The sequence below is a fragment of the Haematobia irritans genome, chromosome 4, assembly GCF_050003625.1.
Source record: "Haematobia irritans isolate KBUSLIRL chromosome 4, ASM5000362v1, whole genome shotgun sequence".
In the NCBI taxonomy this organism is placed as follows: Eukaryota; Metazoa; Arthropoda; class Insecta; order Diptera; family Muscidae; genus Haematobia; species Haematobia irritans.
This window is the reverse complement of record NC_134400.1, coordinates 4,623,129-4,650,296: the sequence shown is the minus strand read 5'-3', so window position 1 is coordinate 4,650,296 and position 27,168 is coordinate 4,623,129. Positions and strand designations below refer to the sequence as shown.

At 33.2% G+C, this 27,168-nt stretch overlaps 1 protein-coding gene across 2 annotated transcripts in view; it reads left to right on the top strand.

The window, feature by feature from the left end:
- AstC-R2 (Allatostatin C receptor 2) overlaps window positions 1-21,253 on the top strand; it is a 54,612-nt gene extending 33,359 nt beyond the window's left edge. For both annotated transcript variants that reach the window (XM_075304036.1, XM_075304035.1), the window contains 2 exons: window positions 18,103-18,186; window positions 18,299-21,253. In XM_075304036.1, the coding sequence (XP_075160151.1) occupies window positions 18,417-20,087 (1,671 nt within the window). In that variant the 5' untranslated portion in view covers window positions 18,103-18,186; window positions 18,299-18,416 and the 3' untranslated portion in view covers window positions 20,088-21,253. The remainder of the gene's footprint in view (window positions 1-18,102; window positions 18,187-18,298) is intronic.
- Window positions 21,254-27,168: the final 5,915 nt, after the last annotated feature.

Genomic DNA, 27,168 nt, shown 5'->3' with positions numbered 1-27,168 from the left:
GTTGCCCGATTCCTCAAGCTCAATGACAAGGGACCTCCTTTTTATAGCCGAGTCCGAACGGCGTTCCACATTGCGGTGAAACCACTTAGAAAAGCTTTGAAACCCTCAGAAATGTCACCAGCATTACTGAGGTGGAATAATCCACCGCTGAAAAACTTTTTGGTGTTCGGTCGTAGCAGCAATCGAACCCACGACCTTGTGTATGCCAGGCGGGCATGCTAACCATTGCTCCACGGTGGCTCCCAGGTCTTAATATAATAAGTGAGAAGTATGTAAATATGGGACTCATATGTAATTTTAACAGATATTTATCAATATCAGAATATTTCGTCTTTGTACTAAAATTTTTTTTCTACTAAATTTTATTAAGATAAGAAGTATTATATTCTATATTAGGACTATATGTTATATTAAGACTTTTCTCTCATACGAAAAAACTTGGATACATATGCAGACGTATAATCGAATCGGGAATATTGTGAGTGGATCAGAATAACTTGCAGGTTGCTAGTGCCCATGTACATAGGATTTTTTTTAATAATTTGTAAAATCTTTGTCCTTTAACCGTTTCCCAGTCTTGAGGTTTTAATCCTTATCAATTTGACAAACATAATTCGTCTCTTGGTTAAGCTATTCTTGTAAATTAGTCAACATAAGCTTTTAAACTGAAATCAGAAAAGTAATACAAATTATATAATATTCACTGATAGAAGAGTTCTCCAAATTTTTTCTGCAACATTAAATGCGTGTTGACAAATTTTTAAGTACATCCAAAAATCTTTGGATTCGAATAAAATAATTTTCAGTGCACTCAAATACACATCCCGCATAATATTTTTTCTAGCACTACAATATTGTTAGCTACATTGTAAACTGTATCACATTCATTTCAGTTTTGTTTTTGATTGTTTAAATTTAATAAATAAATGTATTTCAGTCCTCTTTTTTTATAAATATCACTCACAGGAGAAGTAACTATATAACCTCCACCTTAATGGCATATACACAAAGTAATTCAAAAGTTGCGGGAATTCTTTTCAATGAGATTTAGCGCCATAAGGAAAACAAAAAAAAACAACCATGTTTTGATATTCTGGTAATGGTTATTAGGGTGGGTTGGTTATTTTTATTTTGAGATTAAAAATAAATGAAGTATTCTGTGAGGAACTCAACGTGAGGAAAACGGTGCAAAGTTGACTGAAATCAGATCACTCGATCTATGGTGTTGGATGGGGTTTTACTATAATTTTTATATCGACTTGAAATGACCTGCTAAATCAATCTTGCTCTGACTGTCGTTCAATCCTCATATGAGTATTCGTGGCTCACATATAAAGGCACAATTTTTTTATTCCATAATCATAAAATTTGACATCTGAGAGCTCAATTCATCAAATGTAAATTTAGCGCACCTTGATGGTTGAGTGAGTAGTGTCCGAAAACTTGTCATCAAACCAAGATTTTGCAACAACTGCAAATTTGCCTTTCAAACACACAAATTCAAAGAGCGAAAATCTTTTTTATCCATATATTCGCAATAATAAAGATGGCTTTATTAAATATTCTACACGCAAAAAAAAAATAATTCTTTTCTCCCAAACGAAATTTTAGACAAACAAAATTCGTTTCTCATTTGATTTTCGCTGTAAGGAAGTTTATTTGGAAGAAAGAAAAGAATATGCGTTTTGTGATAAACGTTTATGCTTTTCCAGGATGTAAAAACAATTTCATAAAGACTAACTCAAAAAACAATCTTTTCTGGCTAATTGCATTTTCCCTCACATCATTCTCACTTCCACGAGAGTTTTTAGTTCATAGCACTTTTTTTCTGTAATACAAACTATATAGAAGAAATTATTCGATTTTATAATTTTTTTACATTTTACCTTTCGCCTGGATGGAGAATCTAACCGCGGACCATACAATTTGTAAGCCAATACACTATCCATTGAGCTATGTAGCTGTTATTGTCATCAATAGACAATTATCCATATAAGTTACATTTGTATAGCATAGCTTGCGGCGCTCACGAGCCGATTAAACGAACTTTATTTAACAGAAACATATATTTACATTCGGGCACTGTGGAGCAGTGGTAGCTACGTCCGCCTTGAATGCCAAGGGTCGTGGGTACGATCCCTGCTTCGACCGAACACCAAAAAGTTTTGTTTTTTGCATATATTCCAGATATGTTCGGAAGATTCCGAAAATATGTTCAACCTTACTACTACTTCATTAAATTGTTACTATGAACTGTAAAATGTGTCTTATTAAAGTCAGAAAAGAACAGTGCTTGATATAAACGAAATGGGCTGTGTTGTTGGTCCAAAATTAATTTTTTATTGAAAAAATAAAAACTTTGTAACAAGCGATTTTTTTTGGTGATAAAAGTTTAAAGTTTTCGAAGCAATTCAAAAAAATCTAACAAAAGAAAAAAACGATACGTTTTCAAACCGTTTTTTGGTTTCTTTGCGTGTATTATTCATGAACTAATGAGTCTCAAATGTCAAATTTATTCAGGTATCATTTGAAGACTGAGGTTAACTAAAACTCGTATGTAATTTTTAATTCGGAGACATTTCAATTTTATTGTAGTATTTAATGCTTGATTTTGATAAATTATCCTGGCATATTTAAAGATCATCTGTTGATTTTTTCCTCATAATTCTATAGACAAAATTAAAATTTCTATAACTGGTTCAAAATGATCCCACTAAAAATTATTGGGTTGCTGTTCATAAAAAGTCGACTTTTGCTCCTCTTTTGTTTTTTATTTTCTATAGATAAAAAAAAATCCTCCATTGTTAACCACCACCCTAATTAATGCACCATACCAAGTGCGAGAAACATTACTAAGCCCCTATGGCGTTAGTGTGTTACTATCTTCATTTCGGTTACAGAAGCAATGCCTTTCATTTTAGGATTACAGAAGGAAAGACGTAAATTTGATTTTTTCGCATGATGCTTTTAGATGTCATAACTTTGAGATTGTCATAATAACAAATGTGAACACATTTGTGATAGTTTACTGTGATGTGATTTTAATCTATTTTAGATGGCATCATAAAATACAAAGATCCCAAGAATAAATAAAGCTAATTTATATTCAATTGCAAAGGAGTAGTAGAAATGATGATATGTCACATAATGATATTATTTTCTTGTATCTAAAATTAAATCAAATTATTTATGTTATGGATTAGGATTTAGAAACTATTGATAGATTTGACATTTATGACATTTTGAGAGAATGTTTACTATAGTCTTCAATAATGGATATATCATCCTGATATAAACCACCGAGGAAAAACTTTTTGGTCTTTAATCAAAATTGGTTGAGAATCCGTAAGCCTTTATGTGGATTCATAAGCGAAAGATTTCTTTATTTTTTATTCTTAAGTTTTATTGACCAAGATCGTAATCGGAAATAACACTTTTTTGGAATCAGTTTAATTTTTTTTTTTTGAATTGGCAAAGCCATTACACGCTTCTCGAAACTGGCTCTGAGGTCTTTTGCCCCATTCCAGGCAAAGAGTCCTTCTGAATTTACACATTGGATTTTTTTGTGTGTCCAACTTACTCTCCAAAAGTGTAACGGACCCAGATCAGAAAATTTTGATGGCAACTGTGGTAGAAATTAAGTGAGGAATCTCTTTTCTAAGCCATTCTCGGTTGGAAGGTGTTGACTGCATGGTGTTGAGTTTTGTTGGAATGTCCGTGCTTGTCGTCAGAACACTTTCCCGATAATGTTCAGCATTTATTTTGACCCCACAGTCGATGACATACCAGGACTTCTGCTGGTCAATCGAAGGTGTACTTTTTCAGCTAAGCTCTTTCGAAAGTAAACCCGAACAAATTGTTTGTTCACAAACTGCTCCATTTGGAATGACCTCATCAGCTCATCGAAGACAATCAAATCTGGTATCTCTTCTTCCGTCCGAAATTTTTTTGCACATGCATGAGCTCTTGCACTCCTATGGCTTCTTTTTCTTATAAGTTTTGCATTAGTTCATATGCAGCTCACGAGCAGGTTTTCCACCACTGCATCGTGGATTTCGATCAAAACTGGCCTTCGCTTTTCGGTTTAATTCTGGTGATGGTACCGTGTTTTATTTTCGTCTACTTCTTAGACGCGTTGCCTGGCTGATAGTGTCATGGTAACGAGCAAAGGAGCGAGATACAAAAAAACTTCAAATGGTGGAGGGCTTTTCAGCCAAATATAAAGTAATACGATTATCACGCCTGAATTTCATTACGAATAATTTTATTTCTGAATGCTAAAAATCAAAATGCTTTTGTAAGCAATAAAATGATCTGTCACTCGACTAAATCTGCCAGCTTCCAGACGAATGGATTAGAAATGGTAGTAACCTTTTCTTAGATTTTTTTCCGAAATTTTTAGTAGACTTTTTGTTGCAGACCGCATATCCCTATGAGCGTACTCCTCGGGCATCTCAACGACGCACTGGTTATCTGGTATGTCTGAAAGTTGATGTCTGTAAAATTTTAGACCCATTAAAAATGTGCCAAATATGGTTTTCATGAACCGATTATCTTAAATAGGATAGATGTAGTGGCAGCCCGATATTTCGGGCTCACTTAGACTAATCAGTCCATTGAACTCCTTTGCAGCCCGATTCTATGTTAAGATCAGTGACAAGCGACCTCCTTTTTATAGCCGAGTCCGAACGGCATTCCACATTGCAGTGAAACCACTTAGAGATTTTTTTAAATACTCAGATATGTCACCAGCATTACTGAGAGGGGATAATCCACCGCTGAAAACCTTTTTGGTATTTGGTCGAAACTGGGTTTGGAACCACGACTCTGTGTATCCAAGGCAAATAATGAAAATCCATACTAAATTTTCATTTTTCTTTCAAATTTGCTTACTTCTGAAATTAAATTGCTTTAATACGTATTATGGTTTGCAAAAAAAAAAACATACTAGCATAATTCCATGTACTTTTATTTACTTATATATAAAGGGTGTTAAAAATTTATCCCCAAGAGCTCGCCACTATATATACACAGAAAAAAATTTCCGTAGTTAAACTAACGCTAAATTTAAATTATTTTTATTGGAAAAAATTTATTTGCTAGTAGTTAATTTTTTTTATTTTTATCGAAATTTTCCACAGCTTAATGAAATCTTACTGTTTTTAAGTATGTCTCAAAAATTTTATGAACTAAACGTGGTTATAAAATTCAATGACCGTACATATAAGTTCAATATGAACTAAAGCAAAAGTAAATTTTCGTACGATTCCCAAAACTAGTAAGAATGAACTACTGTATGGTTAAAATGGTCATGATTTGGCGCCAATGATTTTCTTCTTTACTTTTAGTTTATTTTTTCTTCTATGAGAGGATGTAATTTCGTGAACTGCAGTTAAAAAGTACAACAGGGAATTAAAATTTCCTGGTTTTAACAAATCTTTGGGGAAATCTCAAAATGTGGAGTAAAATTTAGTTCAATTTTCGTGCGAGGTAGCTCATTCTTCCTATAAAACAGTTCACTTTTTTTCGGTGTATGTTTTTCCTAAGTTAAAAACAAAAACTCATTTACATCTACATCGTTTTCGACTACAATAGAATCAAGATCAGCAACAAGTGTTACTTAAACTTTCTTAATTTATTATGGCTCAAGTTCATTTCTTCAAACGTTCGCTTCTCCGAATGGGCTAGACTAAAAAGTTTTCGGTAATTACCTTCATCTGTTTCTGTTCTGTAGCATAAAGTTTGTTAGAGCTATACTGGCCATTTAATCGCATAGTTTACGATAATATAAATTTTCCCGTTCGATAGCAGCAGTTTTAGTGGCCCAAGGCAACAGAAAGCAGATTTGTTGAAACTTTTTCTGGGCAGCTACATCTGTTCGACAAAGGGAATCAACACGAAAATGCTTTACGTAGAAGAAGAACAAAAACTGAATTTAATCTGCTTCACCCGATAAGCTTACATCGAGCAAAAAAAGTTGTAAACTACAAATTTTGCGTAAAAATGCAAATTTCTCTTTTCAAAATCAACACCAGTACCACCGAAGATAATCAAACAACCAGGGAGTTGAGAAAATTAATTAGTTTTTATAAAACAAAGTTCTGGTCGACAATAGAAAAAAAAAATAAAAACTTCACTTCCGGCAAAACTTTGTCCTTTCTCTTGGACGCTTTTTGTTTGCTGCATTACAAAAAAACTTTTCAGAGAGCAACAGTTGCCTCTTAACAAAACAACAATTATGGAATATCGTCCATGAATGATGGTGTTACTGTCTCTTGAGTCGCAATGGATTGTTGCATGAATGATTCTATCAGGATATTAGTAAAGGTCAGCACTGTGCATAGAAACAATCAACTTGATGCCCACTGCATTTTTTTATACCCTCCACCATAGGATGGGGGTATATTAACTTTGTCATTCCATTTGTAACACATCGAAATATTGCTCTAAGACCCCATACAGTATATATTAGAGGTCTGCACAATTCCATTTGTAAATGAAGAGTACACGTGTACTTGCTACATGAGTACATCTATTTGAGAGAGTCGCAAAACAATTGGTACACATTTTGATGAACACCAAAAGCCACGAGTAACTTCTTGTTGCTACTCTGATGTCTTCACTACCAACATACACATATTCCTCTTTCTCTCTTATTGAAGTGTACCCACAGTGATTACGTCGAGTATGTTGCGAGAACAAAACTTCATAAAGTACTCCATGTACCACGTGCAGTTTCAGAAATACAAAAAACAGTTACTCTCCATAATATATGTTTTCGGTTTGTTATAAAGAACGGCAAACGTTAAGGTAAGTGTGTGACATACATAAATATGTGAAATATGTGACATACATACATATCTATGATTAATAATAATAGCTTCGCACATAACTGAGAAATACTTGTGGTACCACGTGAAGTGAAGAGAATCCATGTTGTACTTTTTCTCAAGTACTTGCATTTTTATTGTTCCTTTTTTTCGGAACACATATTTTTTCGGATAAGTACTTGGTGGTATTTGACAAGCAAGTGTTCTCTTCACTTCACTACTTGCGCTCTGAGAGACAGACAGTGTATGTACTATATTCGACAGCGAATTGCATACATGTAGTGAAAAGTTATTCGATGCAGACCTCTAGTATATATTCTTAGTCGTGGTGAAATTCTGAGTCGATCTGATCATGTCCGTCCGTCCGTCCGTCTGTTGAAATCACGCTAACTTCCGAACGAAACAAGCTATCGACTTGAAACTTGGCACAAGTAGTTGTTATTGATGTAGGTCGGATGGTATTGCAAATGGGCCACATCGGTCCACTTTTACGTATAACCCCCATATAAACGGACCTACAGATTTGCCGTGCGGAGCCTATAAGGGAAGCGTATTTCATCCGATTTGGCTGAAATTTGGTACATGGTGTTACTATATGGTCTCCAACAACCATGCAAAAATTGGTTCATATCGGTCTATAATTATATATAGCCCCCATATAAACGGACCCCCAAATTTGGCTTGGGATTGCTCTAAGAGAAGCAAATTTCATCCAATACGGCTGAAATTTGGTACATGGTGTTAGTATATGGTCTCTAACAACCATGCAAAAATTGGTCCATATCGGTCGATAATTACATATAGCACCCATATAAACCGATCCCCCGATTTGGCTTGCGGAGCCTCTAAGAGAACCAAATTTCATCCGATCCGGCTGAAATTTGGTACATGGTCTCTAACAACCATGCAAAAATTGGTCCATATCGGTCCATAATTACATATAGCCCCCATATAAACCGATCCCCCGATTTGGCTTACGGAGCCTCTAAGAGAACCAAATTTCATCCGATCCGGCTGAAATTTGGTACATGGAGTTAGTATATGGTCTCTAACAACCATGCAAAAACTGGTCCATATCGGTCCATAATTATATATAGCCCCCAAATAAACCGATCCCCCGATTTGGCTTGGGGAGCCTCTAAGAGAAGCAAATTTCATCATATCCGGCTGAAATTTGGTACATGGTGTAAGTATATGGTCTCAAACAACTATGCAAAAATTGGACCACATCGGTCAATAATTATATATAGCGCCCTTATAAACCTATCCCCCGATTTGACTTGCGGAGCCTCTAAGAGAAGAAAATTTCATCCGATCTGGCTGAAATTTGGTACATGGTGTAAGTAAAGGGTGATTTGTTAAGAGCTTGATAACTTTTTTTAAAAAAAAAACGCATAAAATTTGCAAAATCTCATCGGTTCTTTATTTGAAACGTTAGATTGGTCCATGACATTTACTTTTTGAAGATAATTTCATTTAAATGTTGACCGCGGCTGCGTCTTAGGTGGTCCATTCGGAAAGTCCAATTTTGGGCAACTTTTTCGAGCATTTCGGCCGGAATAGCCCGAATTTCTTCGGAAATGTTGTCTTCCAAAGCTGGAATAGTTGCTGGCTTATTTCTGTAGACTTTAGACTTGACGTAGCCCCACAAAAAATAGTCTAAAGGCGTCAAATCGCATGATCTTGGTGGCCAACTTACCGGTCCATTTCTTGAGATGAATTGTTCTCCGAAGTTTTCCCTCAAAATGGCCATAGAATCGCGAGCTGTGTGGCATGTAGCGCCATCTTGTTGAAACCACATGTCAACCAAGTTCAGTTCTTCCATTTTTGGCAACAAAAAGTTTGTTAGCATCGAACGATAGCGATCGCCATTCACCGTAACGTTGCGTCCAACAGCATCTTTGAAAAAATACGGTCCAATGATTCCACCAGCGTACAAACCACACCAAACAGTGCATTTTTCGGGATGCATGGGCAGTTCTTGAACGGCTTCTGGTTGCTCTTCACTCCAAATGCGGCAATTTTGCTTATTTACGTAGCCATTCAACCAGAAATGAGCCTCATCGCTGAACAAAATTTGTCGATAAAAAAGCGGATTTTCTGCCAACTTTTCTAGGGCCCATTTACTGAAAATTCGACGTTGTGGCTCGTTAGTAAGTCTATTCATGATGAAATGTCAAAGCATACTGAGCATCTTTCTCTTTGACACCATGTCTGAAATCCCACGTGATCTGTCAAATACTAATGCATGAAAATCCTAACCTCAAAAGAATCACCCTTTATATGGTCTCCAACAACCATGCCCCCATATAAACGGACCCCCAAATTTGGCTTGGGATTGCTCTAAGAGAAGCAAATTTCATCCAATACGGCTGAAATTTGGTACATGGTATTAGTATATGGTCTCTAATGACCATACAGAAATTGGTCCATATCGGTCTATAATTATATATAACCCCCATATAAACCGATCACCAGATTTGATCTCCGGAGCCTCTTGGAAGACCAAAATTCATCTGATTCAGTTGAAATTTGGTATGTGGTGTTAATATATGGCCCCAAACTCCCATGCAAAAATTGGTCGAAATCGGTCCATAATTATATATAGCCCCCCATATAAACCGATCCCCAGATTTTACCTCCGGAGCCCCTTGGAGAAGCAAAATTCATCCGATTCGGTAGAAATTTGGTACGTAGTGGTAGTCTATGATATTTAACAACTATGCCAAAAGTGGTCCATATCAGTCCATAATCATATATAGCCCCCATATAAACCGATCCCGAGATTTGGTTTTGGAGCCTCTTGGAGGAGCAAATTTCATCCGAGTCAGTTGAAATTTGGTACATTGTGCTAGTATATGGCCGTTAACAACCATGCCTAACTAGGTCCATATCGGTCTATAGTTATATATAGCCCTCAGATAAATCGATCCCCAATCACAAAAAATTGGTCCACATCAAGTTCATAATTGTACATAGCCCCCATATAAGCGACCCCCATTTTTCAATTCTGGCTCTCTACGTGCCGTGCAAAAGTCCATATCGATTCGTAATTATTTGTAGACTTACCTATACATACCTTTTTTGTCTAATATATACCACGTATGGACTAACTCACAATTTAGAAAACGATGTTAAGAAGTTTTAAGATACCACAACGCAAGTAATTCGCTTGTGGATGACAGTCTTTCGTAGAAGTTTCTACGCAATCCATGGTGGAGGGTACATAAGGATGACAGTCTTTCGTAGAAGTTTCTACGCAATCCATGGTGGAGGGTACATAAGATTCGGCCTGGCCGAACTTACGACCATATATACTTGTTATATTCATTTTAATAACTTGGGATTGCATGAAATTGTGTCTATCAGAAAGCGGTGGTAATATAATCTTTTTAATTTGCTTTAAAAAAATTTGAGTGTCGCACAAAAAAGAGAAGTCTTTTTTTACACAGAAAAAATTCCTTAGTTAAACTAACGCTAGATTTAATTTGTTTTTGTTGCAAAAAAAAAAATTGTTCTTTGTAGTTAAATTTAAAAAAAAGTAAAATGGGCTGTTTGGATAACCAACCAAACTAGATGAGTGTTATTTTCATACTGATTTATGTACAAAAATATTCTTTCTTATATACGAGTACACTTACAAACTAAACTGCCAGTGCATTAGACCAACTGATTGTAGCACACAACTATCACTTATCTACTTTGTCACTTTAAGATCCCAAGTACACTCACATCACACATGCGCTTTTATCAGTTATTATTAATATGATTTTATTGCGATCCTAAGCAAACAAATGCGTCCCTAATCTCCATCTAATGATCACGCAGAGAAGAAATATGATCACCTCAAACATGTTTCAAGAGCAAAATGTTACTTTTTTATGGTGACCATGTAACATGTTTGTCACTAAAATGTTATTTTCTCGTCAAATATAACCTGCTTGCCGAAATCAGATACATGATTTCCGAGAAAATAACATGGTTGCGAAAACCATGTTACATGGTCACAACCCCCCAAAATATAACATTTTGCTCTTAATACATGTTTGAGGTGATCATATTCCTTCTCTGGATGATAGGGACCAATCCTAAGATATTTTTATTGTCGCCTTAATGTTCAAAAGATATTTACAGTAGAATTCATTTATAGCGACCTCGGTTATAACGACCATCCGTTTATAACGACGGATTTTCAAAGCAAGTTTGGTTCTTAATAGTTTGTACATGCGCAAGCATTCGCTTAGAACGACTCAGGTTTTAGCGACCATCTGCTTTTAACGACCAATTTGCATGTCTGCTTTGGAATGGACATTCGGTTATAACGACGATGAAAGTTCTGTGTACTAATTTTTATTTTTTTTCATTCCATTTTTTGTCGTCAGCCAATACTAAATAAATAAACATATACTGCGGGGAATCACCGAATTTGTTTTCGACTATCCCAAACAGAGGTGCAAATGACAAAGAAGAAATATTCAAACCAGTTTGGGATGAGTTTGAGTTCAAACCAGGACTGGGATGAGTTCGTAAATGTCGATGACACCGTCGTGACATCAGAAGAGCCTTCATTGAGAGAAATATTGGAGAACACAAAAGAAAATGATGAAACTCACAGCGATAATGAACCAGATGACGAAGATGAGCCAATCAAAATTCCAACTAGGACAGAAACCTTGAGTGCGGTGCACACATTAAAACAGTATTTACAATTTGGGGGTTCTGATATATAAGAGATTTTATATAGTTCAGTTGAAATTATTGAAAGTACATTATTAAAAGAAATTCTTGTAAATAGAAAACAAACCACAATTCTAAACTATTTCCAATCTCAATAAATATGAATATACATGATAAAAACAAAAAACTCAAAAATATTGTGTACACTTATTTGGATACAACGACGTTCGGTTATAACGACGTATAATTTCGGTCCCTTGGCGGTCGCTATAACCGAATTCTACTGTATTTTTAACTCGGGTCAATAAATTTTCCTCGTTTTAACAACGCTTTGTGAAAATCTCAAAATGTGGAGTACAATTTAGTTCAATTTTCGCACGAGTTAGTTCATTCTTCCTATAAAACAATTTTCTTTTTTCGATGTAGTGTAGCCGTGACTATTTTTCTAATAATCTCCAACCTATCAACATATATTTCTTTGTTTACACAGAAAAAAAATTCGCGTACATTTTTCCAATTAAAATTGTAAATGAGTTTTAAAAAATATTCAATTAAAAATTTTGATTCAAAAAATTTTTTAATTGATACTATCATTTCTGTGATTGAAGACATTTCAATTAAATAATTAATTGGATCAAATAATTTCATTTCTACGATAATGACTTTATTAAATAAAAAAATAAAAAGTTGTTACCGAAACAAAAAATCCACCGAAAACTTAGAACTTCTCAAAATTGTTTGATGGCTTTTTGAAGTAAACGAACGACTTACCCCAAAAAAATTATTAAAATTATCAAAAATTATTGGGTACGCGAACGGATTTTACTCAAAACGTTACACTAGTCTCATAAAAGTACAATTAAAATAAATATAATTTAATTAATATGCATTTTACGAGGAATACAATTTTTATTCTAACATATTCTATTTTTTAAATATCAAAAAACAAAAAAATATTTGGTACCAAACATATTAAGCTTTTTTCTGTCTCGCGATGTTTGGTGAAACAATTATGGCAACGCTGATAATTATGTACATGTAGAGTATTCGATCTTTCATTCCTCTTCGTATGCCTATTCCCATCAATCAGTTCCTTTTCTCCTTGACTGTCACATACATCCACTTTGAAATTACCTTAGAAGGCTAACTTTTACCATTCACACTGATGGGACACTTGATTGAGATTGAGTCACACACTACAAATATTTCAAATGTCTACTGCATGGTCTTTAAATTGCTAACCCTTAACTTTGAACAGTCAAATAGAGAGTCATTGGTACATCAGTCTTGATAGATGTCACCGTACTAATCTATGTCAGCTAACAAGGGTCACCCAACTTGCAATACAAAATAGGGTGGGTCGATAACATTTTTGCTACATATGGGAAGACAAAAAAATGGGAGATTATATAGAATCCGATATAGAAGGAATCTTCCAAAAATGTTGGGTTAGTACCACCACCGATGCTCCAGTTTATCTCAATGACAAAATGACTTCATTGAAAAATTTATCGACTTCTGGACAAAGAAGAAAACTCTATATCAGATAAATACATCTTCTATGCTAAGCAAAATTTGCATTCATATGTTTAGGACACGAAATCTTTGGATTCACGACAATATTTTCTTGAGTATATAGATTTTAGTTTATATCAGTCCATATTTTGACCGATAGCCGCATTTTAAATTGAGCGAATTGGTCCATTTCGTATAACTCTACAGAATTTAGGCCCGGAATCAAATGAAAGGCTTAGACAGAAATTTAAGATTCTCTTTAGAAATTAAATGAAGAACTTTCCTACAAATCTAAAATCGATTTACAATTTTAACCATTTACTACAAACCCAATTTCCACTATTTTTATCCGCAGTAAGTCATCACTTCATATATTTTTTGAAAGGATATAATTGTATGGATATAATCGTATCTGTGGTGGTGGGTATTTAAGATTTGACCCCATCGAGTTTTGGCCTTGTAAAACTTGCTTTTCATATTTCTATCTGATATATAACATGCTCCTTTCTCCACCGCCCTCGTTTCATTTCAAATCATAAAGGATGCAGTATGCGGATGTAGACTATATCAGCTTTGCTGCATTTTTTGCTTTTCCATACAAACTGACCCCTCTTAATATATACATGGACACTCGGCACACTAACAAACAAAGATTCAAACCCCTTGTTGAAGTTTTTCTTGAACTACAATTGTCACGAAGAATGTAATTCAAGATTATGGGTCAAATCGTGCTGGGTAACAGCAGCAAAGCATCCTCGTCATCATCATCATCATAAGGCATTATAGCCATTCAACAAAAGTTCCTTAGTTTTTTCTGCGTTTCCCATGACATTCGTAACTAGCACGAAATCCACTTCAAAGAAAAACCCCACTTATTAGGTCAAAAGTACCCCAAACTCGACTTGGATATGCGAGAGGGTGTATGTGTGTTGGTGTGTGTTTGTATTCATACAACTGGACTAGTTATATCCTTGACTATTCATTCTCTTGGAAAACTGTAGTAATACAGCATTTGGATTTTTTTTTTGTCGAATGTATATTTTATGAAACGCCAATTTGTCTCTGCTGTATAATTTTCCCATGAATATTAGAATTTTCCGTTGTTAGCTATTAGAATACTGTGTGGGTATAATAGGCTGGGAATAAGGTTTTTGGAATACGAGTACATAAAAAGGAATCTTCAAAGAAGTCATAGTCCAAAATGTATTTCCAAAGATGTGTGGGCTAAAAAGTACTTTGATTACATTCTGATATAAATGCCGGTATTATAGATTACAGTTCATAGGAAAGTATTGTAACGAGACTATTGTAACCTTTTTTTTTTCAAATATTCATAATAAGACTTATGCTATGGTCACACTGGGCAAATATTTGACAGAAATCAAAAAAGAATCCGTCGCCACAGCCAAAACAGCTAACATTTTAAGCTCATATTGGATATATAACATCATGGTAGGAGCATTTTCCAAAACCGGTATTCAGATATTTCGAAAATGGTCCTGGAAAAATGTTGGACACTCATTTTGTTCAAATATTTGCCTAGTGTGACCATAGCCTTAGCCTATGTTTAACGATTTTTTTTGCTCTTTAATCCAAAGTTTAAATACCCAACCAGCAAAAAAATTTGGAAGTTCTTCTAAAGACACAACTTTAAAAGCACTTCCAAAAATTTTTTTCTCGAAGATGTTCTTTATTTTAGCTACACAGGAAGTTCTTTTAATTCAATTTTTTATAACTCGACTTTTTAATATTTTTAATGGGTATTTTTAACTTTTTTTTTTTGTTTCAAATAAGTTAAAACCTGAGTAAGAAGTAATAGAATGGTACGAATTATTAAAATTTTGTCGAAAAAAATGCTAAATTCAATTTAGAAAAAATTTTAATTTTTGTAAATTTTTGAAGTCAAACGTTTCAGACAAGCGTTAGAATGCATAAAAAATCATAAAAAATTAAATAAATTATTTATGTAGCAAAATATCACACATTTTTTTAATTCACATCCAAAACACTGAATTTGAATCACAGAGTAAGAAGTGATGCAAATTCAGTGCAACGGCTGTTAAAATGGTGGACATCCATCCTACGACAAGCTCATGTTAAATTCATCGCTTCTGAGCCAATTTTGCACCACTTCCGGATCCAAAAAGAAAATTTTAACTGCTTTTTTTGGCGACGCTGTTTTGCTGGGCAGTAAAAAAGAAAAACTTTTTGCTGGGTGTAGAAGTTCATTTAAAGATTATTTTATCAAATTCCAATTTAGTTTAAGACAAATTTCTTTTACTTCATAGATATACGACTGAAACGTAGGTAAGCAAATTTCTGTCCTCTATTGAAGGCAACAAGTTTTAAAATCAAGGATTATGAACTTTAGTTTAATATAACTTTTTTTTATTTTGAAGAACTTTGTCCCTAATAATATTTCATATTAAGCCAAAAAATGTTTCCCAGTAAAAAATTAAATGAAAACAAAAACTTTTTAATTAAAAAAACTTTTAAAATTAAGAAATAAAGTCAGTTAAGCAAATCTTTACATTTAAATTAGAAAATATTTCCAAACAAAAATATATATGAAAAATTTGGAATGGAAATAATTATTTTCTACACTGAAAAAAAAAAAAAATATTTACCTAATATAAAAATGTTGGAAATTCGAATTTTAGGACACGCAATTTACACAATATTAAGGACAAATTTTTTAATTAAAAGGAGGTTTATCATCTTTGTTTTAAAAATTTTCTGATTTCAACATAGGGCACGAATCTTTGAAATTTGAGATTTTTCGTTAAAGGTAAGGCAAATTTTATATGCTAACAAACATTTTTTTAATATTCTTTAAATTAACTGAGATATTGAATCTTTGGATTTTTTCGAAAAAAATTACTCAACCTAAATTTTAGGATGCGAAATTTACACAATACTAAGGACAAATTTCTTTAAAATAAAGAGATTTTAATTAAAAGAAAGCTTATAATAAAAATTTTAAAGCATTTTTCGACTGTTCGCCAATCAAGTGAATTCAGCAATGACTTCTAAAAATAGATTTCGTGATAAAATAAATATAAGATTAAGGATTTTTGTAGTTATGTGAAGAGATTATGTACAGCAGGGTTGGTCTGTCACAAACTGTGACTTTTGCGACATACGTTTGCGACGGTATAATACGTATGTCGCAAAAGTCGTAAACCTACTGTAGAAAACCAAATTTTGAATAGAAGAAATCCTGAACATTTTTTGAATTTAGTTTGACAGCATTTGCTGTGAGTTTCTGCAGAAATTTGTGAAAGTTTTCCCACGGTTAAGCCTATTTTCTTAGGTGGTATCGAAATTCCCGTTAGTGAGTGTGTACAATACCTTGGAGTTATATTGGACAGGAGACTGAACTTAAAGCTAAGAAAGGACGAGAAAATCCACGGTTACCCTGTACTCGTGCAAAAGGCAATAGGGAAAATGTGGGGACTAAAACCGAAAATTGGGAACATTCCTAAGAATTGAAACTTCTTCGCACCTACCATCGTCTTGGATATCATCGAATTCGCTGCCTAGCCGACGCGACTAAAGTATTTTCAGTTTGCGACTTTTGTTACTTTTTCTACATTTACGACGCGTATGTGACGTTTACAACGTTTACAACTTTGCGACAGTCGCAAACCTAAAAAAGTTTGATACAGACCATCTCTGATGCACAGTGGGATTAAAGATGATTTTGATTTAAAGGGGATTAATTCGCATATGATTTCTCCATTAAGAGTTAGTATAAGGACCCAAATTGTGTTGTCTATCCCAGCCTGATATATACTAAAGACTGGGGAAAAGTTCATTCGCCCGTATGGAAACATGTACAGTCAGGCGTGTATAGATTTATATCTGGCGTTTTCTTTTCAATGGCTATGTTGATCAAGTTCCTTAATCTTCTTTGCCCCTAAAGCTCGAATAATAATTAATTTCTAAATTAAAATCATGCATTTGAACGTTATTCGCCTGTTTCGGTGTCAGGCTGACATGAAAAGTTTCAAAAAAAAATATTAAATTTAGGACACAAATTTTGGAAATGTGTGTTCCTCCGTTAAAGTCGTATGTCTTTAAACTAAGGCAAATTTTCCTTAAATAAAGACAAACATTTTTAATTTAAAGAAATTGTCCTTAAATTACATGAAATATTGAATCTTTAGATTTAAGATAAAAACGCCTCAAATATAGGCTAATTATAATTATTTTAAGGATTTGCACCTTTGGTTTAATGTTTTTTTTTCGGAATAAAGAAAACTCTCTTCAAAGTATCTGTTATATGGATTTTTTTTTGGATTTTGAGTTTTAAAGTGGCATTTGTTTGTGCATTACAAAAAAAATAGAAAATTCGATAAATGAGATCTGTATCTCAATTTAAATTTTATTAGTCCTAGACTTAATGCCAGAGAGGCTTGGTCTACTCGAATTCTGCCATGAATCCAATACTCTCCGCTTTCCTTAGTGACAATTTCAAGAAGTCCTTCTTGAAGGCCTGCACCTGTGCCGCTCGCAAAGATGTCAATGCCCAATTGCAAATGGAGAATAGTATGTTTGAAGAAGCCGCATCTTTGGCTCGGAATCATTACGAAAATCCTAAAGGCAAGGTCAAAATCTTTGAGTCCAAGTATTTTATTTTTGAGTGTCTATACATACTATTAATTGATTTAATAAATTTTAACTAAAGTCCAAAGAAAAATCTAAACTAAAATTAATTATTAATTGGAAAATTCATAAGAAAGTGTTAAATCGTATGATTTTTCAATCAATTCAAATCAGAAATAAGTTTTTTTTTCTGTGTAACAATTAATTCAGTAGAATTGATGTAGGGCATCACATAGTCCGCTCATTTCGTTTGCTTTTGTTATTTTATTCACTTGAAAATTCTTCTACATAATTTATTTAAAATTATTAAAACTCTATCGCCTGAGAGCATGATAATTCTCATCCATGGTGATGATGTCGCCAAATATACATAATAGTATTCTTCCTTGTTATTATAGCTTATGCCATATTATTACAACTTTTCTAATTTGCGATTTTTTTGTTTCTTCTTCTTCTGCTCTTACCATTACAGTCACTCAACGCCACAACGATGAATTGAAGAAAATGAGATTATTACCACAGACCATGGACTACAACTGGCCAAAATATGTGCTAAGTAATACTTAAGAATGACACTTCATTCATGAAAAACCTCCTTCACCTTTCTCTTTCCTTCTCCCTCTCTCTCTCTCTATTCTCGTTTCTTACATTTTGGGTCATTTGGTTAGGATAGACCAAAGAACAAGGGAAAACCACAATATCTCCAATGCTGATTTATATCCTTGGAATACGCTTAACACATAATAGCCATAGTCATAGTCACAGTCGCCACAGTGCAACGCAACAATGAATTTATATTTAAGTATATTACTAATGAGCTTACTGCCCTCCTGGAGCCAGCAACATCGAATTGTCGTGGCCGCAGCATCAACCGGCAATGAAGATGACCACAAAACTATGACTGAGAAAAGCGCCAATGCTAATGATGATGGCGAGGAGCTGACGGCCACAAGGCCTGTGACAATGGCAGATTCTGAGGACCACTTAAAGCCTACGCTGGAACTGTATGAAATGGATGCCAACGAATTTTATCGCCAAATCAATGCCACTCTATTTGCGGTTAGGAATGGCCTGAACTTCACATATGCTAATGGCTCATATGATTTCGGGGAAGAGGCATTTTGTCCTTCTACGCAGAACCAAGTTATGATATTATTTACAATGTTTCTCTATGCTTTGGTTTGTATTGTCGGCCTATTCGGTAACACTTTGGTGATTTATGTGGTATTGAGGTTTTCCAAAATGCAGACCGTCACCAATATTTACATTCTGAACTTGGCCATTGCGGACGAGTGCTTCCTCATAGGCATTCCTTTGCTGCTCTATACCATGAAGAATGGTTTTCAATTTGGGGAGTACGCCTGCAAGGCGTACATGGTGAGTACATCCATTACGCAGTTTACCTCTTCCATTTTCTTGCTGATCATGTCGGCCGACCGTTACATTGCCGTTTGTCATCCGATTTCATCGCCACGATATAGGACACCCACTGTCTCTAAGGTGGTCTCAGGCATTGCTTGGCTGACATCGGCCTTGCTAATGTTGCCCGTGATATTGTTCGCCAGTACTGTGAACGCTGGCGAACACTCATCATGCAACATTAAGTGGCCAGAGGACCAGAATACACAATCGGGTAACACATTTATACTGTACTCATTGACCTTGGGTTTCGCCACCCCGCTTACCTTCATTTTGGGCTTCTACTGCTTGGTCATACGAAAATTGCACACAGTGGGTCCCAAGCACAAGTCCAAAGAGAAGAAGCGGTCCCATCGCAAGGTGACGAAATTGGTACTAACAGTGATTACCGTATACATCATGTGTTGGTTACCCTATTGGATATGTCAGGTGGCTTTGATATTTACGTCGCCAGACAAATGCGTATCCCGCCTTGAGCTAACCATCTTCCTGCTGTCGGGTTGCTTGGTCTACTCGAATTCTGCCATGAATCCAATACTCTACGCGTTCCTTAGTGACAATTTCAAGAAGTCCTTCTTGAAGGCCTGCACCTGTGCCGCTCGCAAAGATGTCAATGCCCAATTGCAAATGGAGAATAGTATGTTTCCGCGCTTTAATAAGTCCCGAACGGCCGAAAAGCTCCTCACACCCCAAAAGGCCAAACAGGGCGGAGGCTCATTTTTGGGGAAAAATGCCCGTCAACGGACGACCACTACATCAACCACGGCCACAACTACAACTACAACAGGTAATACAAATGTCAATGTATTGGAGACCAATAGTTCGGTGGCTCTCAGCATACCTCAGCATAATAATCACTTCCTAGGACCATCGACCACCACCACCGCTCCCAAGGCATCCTCTTACAATTCGAATCTGCTAATGCCACCGGCCAGCAGTGTTTGCACAGAGAATTCCAATGTGGACAATATCTCAGAATGTTCCGATGCAGAGTCTACAGTTTCGGCAAGACCACCCGTATTACATACCGACTTATAAGAAAGGAGACATCGTAAACGGGTAGGCGAGTGTATAGTCCTGTTGCAATCGAACAAGACTCATCATAAACTCGCATATGGTCAAGGCTTAGATAGTGTCATGGAGATAGAGGAATTAATTTAGTTGCTAATTGTGGGAGGGCATTGAGGGAAGAGATGAACAATTTTCTATATTATCTGAGAATTTCATCGCTGTGTAAAAATAAAATATAGACATTGATATTATTTAGATATTCAAACACACACACATATTTATGTAGAATAAGGAAACTGTTTTTTTTCTATTAGGCTACTATTAGGACAAATTCTTTTGTATGCTGTAAATTTGATATATTTATAGGATTTTAGATTTTGTGGAAATTTATAAATAAGTGAGATACTTTAATAGAAGGGACACTGGTATAAATGCTAATTATCTATGTAGGTCTCGTTGGGATCGAATGGGGCCAAATGAATTTGAAATATAAGCCAAGAAAACAAGTCTGTCTGTTATTTTTAATCGGAAGTCAAGGTTAATGTAATAGTAAATGTTTGTGTGAGTCTGTTCATCATCTTTAGGGTGGCTAAAAAAAGACTGAAGGATTAAAAATAACTGTAATTTTTTTGTTTTTATTTGTATGCGCAGTTGCTCCATCTTGCTGGAACCATATGTTTTGATTATTCTCAACATGTGGACGCAAAAAATTGTCTATCATATTTAGTCCTGTACAGAGCCCCGTTAACCGTTTCGGGGTGACCCTCCACATCTTCAAATAAAATATGGACCGATAATTTTATCAGCCATAACACCGCACCAAACAGTACATCTGGCGGGGTGTAATTCACGCTGATGTAATGCCCTAGGATTGTGAGTGCCCCAAAATCTACAATTTTGTTTGTTTACATAGCCATTTAAGTGGAAATGAGCTTCATCGCTCATTATAAGATTGTTTAAAAAGTTATCATTTTCTCTGGCTTCCAGAAGAATAAAAAAATTGAATGATTTTGACGCGTTGCTACACATCATATGTAGCCATGATTTATCTTCAAAAACCAGTAAATAACTTGCAAAAGACAAAAAAAATATTAAAAACAAAAAAGTTATAGCCACTTTTAATCCTTCAGTCTTTTTTCAGTCTTTTTTGGGCCACCCTGTAGTTTGTTAAAGATTATGGCATAGATTTATTGAATCCTACATTTTGACAAAATTTTCTATAGAAATAAAATTTGGACAAAATTTTCTATAGAAATAAAATTTTGTCAAAATTTTCTATAGAAATAAAATTTAGTCAAAATTTTCTATAGAAATAAAATTTAGTCAAAATTTTCTATAGAAATAAAATTTTGACAAAATTTTCTATAGAAATAAAATTTTGACAAAACTTTCTATAGAAATAAAATTTTGGCAAAATTTTCTATAGAAATAAAATTTTGACAAAATTTTCTATAGAAATAAAATTTTGACAAAATTTTCTATAGAAATAAAATTTTGACAAAATTTTCTATAGAAATAAAATTTTGACAAAATTTTCTACAGAAATAGAATTTAACAAAATTTTCTCCAGAAATAAAAGTTTGACAAAAATTTCTATATAAATACAATTTTGTCAAAATTGTATATAGAAATAAAGTTTTGACAAAATTTTCTATTGAAATAAAATTTTGACAAAATAAAGGGTGATACGGTCAAAATTTGGTCAAGGGAAAACGCGTGTAAATCGGTGAAATCGTTTATTTAAAAAATCAACTTAAATTTCTTTTTCAAGTTCAATTAGTATAAAATTCAGGAAAAATATTCAGTTAGGCTTTCACTTTTCCAAATCCGAATTGCCGGGCCTCACGCTTGACACCTGCCATCAGATTTTGTACAGCCACCTTGTCCACCTTCTTCGCCGCAGAAAGCCAGTTTGCCTTGAACTGCTGTTCGTCCTTAGCAGTTGTTTGGTCTTCTTAAGGTTCCGCCTGATAATAGCCCAGTATTTCTCAATTGGGCGGAGCTCTGGCATGTTGCGAGGGTTCTTGTCCTTGGGAACCACCTGCACGTTGTTGGCGGCGTACCACTCCATGGCCTTTTTACAGTAATGGCGAGATGCCAAATCCGGACAAAACAGTACGGAACAACCGTGTTTCTTCAGGAAAGGCAGCAGACGTTAACTCAAACACTCCTTCACGTAAATTTCTTGGTTGACAGTCCCGGAAGCTATGAAATTGCTGCTTTTCAAGCCACAGGTACAGATGGCTTGCCAAACTAGATATTTCTTTGCGAACTTCGACAGTTTTATGTGCTTGAAAATATCTGCTACCTTTCCCCTTCCTTTTGCCGTATAAAACTCCTATCCCGGAAGCTGCTTGTAGTCGGCTTTGACGTAGGTTTCGTCGTCCATTACCACGCAGTCAAACTTCGTCAGCATCGTCGTGTACAGCCTCCGGGATCACGCTTTGGCCGTCGTATTTTGTTTATCATCGCGATTTGGAGTCACTACCTTCTTGTAAGTCGATAGTCCGGCTCGTTTTTTGGCTAGATGCACGGTTGTAGACGATACACCCAGCTTATTTGCGGCATCTCGGAGAGAGAGGTTAGGGTTTCGCTTGAAACTACCGGCAACTCTCTTTGTCGTCTCAGCGGCTTCCGGTTTTCGATTTCCCCCCGATCCCGACTTCCTGGCTGTCGACAAACGTTCCCCAAACACTTTAATTACATTTGTAACGGTTGATTTGGCAACTTTTAGCGATTTTGCCAGCTTTGCGTGCGAGTAGCTCGGATTTTCGCGATGCGCGAGCAAAATTTTGATACGCTGCTCTTCTTGCTTGGACGGCATTTTGACAACTGAAGAGTGAATTCCAAAATCAAAATAGGAGCAACATTCTACACACACACACCTTCAAAATGAGGGGTGTTAGGGTTTTTAAATGCAAAATTGAAAGAAATACGTCAAGTTTATATTGACCAAATTTTGACCGTATCACCCTTTATTCTAGGTTATAGAAATAAAATTTGACAAAATTTTCTATAGAAATAAAATTTTGGGTAAAATTTTCTATAGAAATAAAATGTTGACAAAATTTCCTATAGAAATAGAATTTTGACAAAATTTTCTCCAGAAATAAAAGTTTGACAATATTTCTCCAGAAATAAAATTTTGACAAAATTTTCTATATAAATACAATTTTCTATAGAAATAAAATTTTGACAAAACTATAGAAATAAAATTTTGACAAAATTTTCTATAGAAATAAAATTTTGACAAAATTTTCTATAGAAATAAAATTTTGACAAAATTTTCTATAGAAATAAAATTTTGCCAAATTTTTCTGTAGAAATAAAATTTTGACAAAATTTTCTATAGAAATAAAATTTTGACAAAATTTTCTATAGAAATAAAATTTTGACAAAATTTGCTATAGAAATACAATTTTGACAAAATTTTCTATAGAAATAAAATTTTGACAAAATTTTCTATAGAAATAAAATTTTGACAAAATTTTCTATAGAAATAAAAATTTGACAAAATTTTCTATAGAAATAAAATTTGACAAAATTTTCTATAGAAATAAAAATTTGACAAAATTTTCTATAGAAATAAAATTTTGACAAAATTTTCTATAGAAATAAAATTTTGACAAAATTTTCTATAGAAATAAAATTTTGACAAAATTTTCTATAGAAATAAAATTTTGACAAAATTTTCTATCGAAATAAAATTTTGACAAAATTTTCTATAGAAATAAAAATTTGACAAAATTTTCTATAGAAATACAATTTTGACAAAATTTTCTATAGAAATAAAATTTTGACAAAATTTTCTATAGAAATAAAAATTTGACAAAATTTTCTATAGAAATAAAAATTTGACAAAATTTTCTATAGAAATAAAATTTTGACAAAATTTTCTATAGAAATAAAATTTTGACAACATTTTCTATATAAATACAATTTTGTCAAAATTGTCTATAGAAATAAAATTTTGACAAAATTGTCTATAGAAATAGAATTTTGACAAAATTTTTTCCAGAAATAAAAGTTTGACAATATTTCTCCAGAAATAAAATTTTGACAAAATTTTCTAAAGAAATAAAATTTTGACAACATTTTCTATATAAATACAATTTTGTCAAAATTGTCTATAGAAATAAAATTTTGACAAAATTGTCTATAGAAATAAAATTTTGACAAAATTTTCTATAGAAATAAAATTTTGACAAAATTTTCTATAGAAATAAAATTTTGACAAAATTTTCTATAGAAATAAAATTTTGGACAAAATTTTCTATAGAAATAAAATTTTGACAACATTTTCTATAAAATGATATGTTGACAAAATTTCCTATCGAAATAAAATTTTGTTACTGCACTAATGTGGCAACAGATCGAGATATATTTTTTCGGGGATATTGCTGAATTTATCCCATTGATGTAGGATCGAAAATGCCATCTTTGTTAGTCATGGTCTTGCTTTTTTCCGATATGAATTTTTGAATTAGCGGTAAAACATCATTTGAGTACGTTTTGCTTAGAGAATAATAGATAATGTAGTAGCAAACTATATCTTCAATTTGTGTAATCGACTTTATTTCTATGGGTTAAGTACTGATCAGCTATCCCATCGAGAGTAGAATACAGGCACAGAATAAGAGATATCTATATATTTCAATTATTAGAAAATTGATTGAAAATTGATTCTTAGCTACGTCTTTGAGAGTACATAAAATATGTATTGGCAGAAATACGAATTTAATAACAAAAAATAATCAAAAGGAACAAATATTGTCCCATTGAAGGACAAAGCTATAAAACAAAAATTCTATAATGAAGTAAAAAAATGCAAAATAACACAAATTTTAGGATATAATAGTTAAGGAATTTAAAAAATGTACATTAGCTAAACAATTTTTGATTTAGGTACCATGAGTCCCTTATTGATCCCAAACAGAGTTCTATTGTTTAACATCCACTTAGTTGTTAAAATTAATGTTTAAGTAGTCATTATTTAGATAAGTAACTATGAGAGAATGTAAATATGAAAAGTAGTCATTTTAATTAAATTAATCTAAAGTGTTTGATTAAACTGAAAAGCCAACTGGTTTGTTACCACACATCTAATTTGTCAATATACATTAAGAATTTATTAAATGAATATTTATAAAGTATGCAAAACTCGATACACACAAATGCTATAGAAGAAATAATAATAACAGATCATCAAGAAGATTTCCAATACAAATTCATAAACGTATGGGCTAAGAGTAAACTTAGACAAACTTATATAAATGCATCAGCAAAATTGGAAAGAGCCCAACTGATAGAGTTTGCCAATTATAGAAATATCAAAGTATACTTTTAGGCGCTAGGTGGTAGTGCTACAAATCTCATTTGTTTTGAAAACTCAAGTGTGACCAACGTTTTAAACGTTTTGCAAAAAAAAAACAATACAAAAAAAGAAACCAAAACCTAATTTGTACAACAATATACGATTTTTCATGTAGATATTATAAAAAACAAATAACACAATGTTCATTGCAAAATTTATGTTAAGTTTGTTTCTTTTTTTACTATACATGTGTATTACAAATACGTTTACATATATTTATAAATGTTAAATGTTTTTTAAATCTTTTATTTTTTATGTTAGTCTTTAGGAAAAAAAAAACAAACTCAAAAATAAATTAAATACAAACATCTCCATTAAATAAGTAAAGAAAAATCTATGCAAATAAATTTTTAAATTACAGGAAATTCTTTTTCAATATTTTGGATCCCCAAAAGAGTATCAAGAATAACTAAATAAAACTCAATCTATAGGCATCTTAAATAAAATGAAATTATGAAATAATAAAACAAACGATATATACAATTATCAAAGTCAAAAACCCCATAATGGTATAAATAAAGGCCACGAAGAAGGTAAGTAGGGACAAAATACAATATGAACCCTGTAGACAAACTTATAGCATAAAAATAATAAAGTCATTGGGGAGAAATACATTTGCTTATTGTATACTAAATGGATTATGGATTAACAGGTCTTTCGGAAAAAAAATCCATGCTACATAAATAATAGTTGTAAAATTATAGAAAACTTATGGGCTGCCCTCACAAAAAAATTTTTTTTCTGATTCAGTCACAAAATTAATTGATCCAATTAACTTTTTAATTGAATTATCTTCAATCACAGAAATCGTAGTATCAATTAAAAAATAAATTGAAGGTCAATTAAAAAATTTATTGAAGGTCAATTAAATTAAAAAATTTATTGATCCAATTAAAAAATTAATTGATACTATTACTTTTTGTGATTGATTTTTGTTTCAATTAAAAATTTGTTGAATCAATTAAATTTTTAATTGAATATTTTTTAAACCCCAATTAAAATTTTAATTGGAAAATTTTTCGTAAAATTTGTTTTCTGTGTTTGTGCGTATAATGGCATACAAATCATTGCCAGTTCCATTTAAAATGAAACTCCAACCATTTTTACCTCGGGCGATACGTAACGTTATATTCTACAATATTAGGAAATAATTAGTCTATTATCTAATTACAATTAGATAATTAAAATAAAATAAATAAGTAATTAAAAATAAATATGCGCAATATAAAATAAGTATTAATATTGTTTATAGGAAAATTGGAGTAAGTTTCACAAGTTTTTCGACCTAGCAGTGGCGATTTTATAAGAAAGATGTGGGTATTTTTGTTATATTTGCCCAAATTGGGAAAACATATATATGGGAGCTATATCTATATTTCAATCAAATTTTGCATGCATAGTAAGAATGATAATTATACACCCTGTGCAAAGTTTCACGTAAATCGGAATAAAAATTTGGTCACTGTGGTCATATATGTTAAGTGTAAATCCGATGAAAGATATATATGGGAGCTGTATCTAAATCAGAACGATTGCTGCCAAATTTGGCTCAATTTATGACACTACAAATTGTACTCCTTGTGCAAAATTTTAAGCAAATCAGGGTAAAAATCTTGATTCTGGAGCCATAAAAGTACATATCGGCAGAAAAATCTATACGGAAGCTATATATGTAAATCTGAAGCTATATCCAAAATAGATACTTGTGCTGAATTTGAAATTTATTGGACCAAA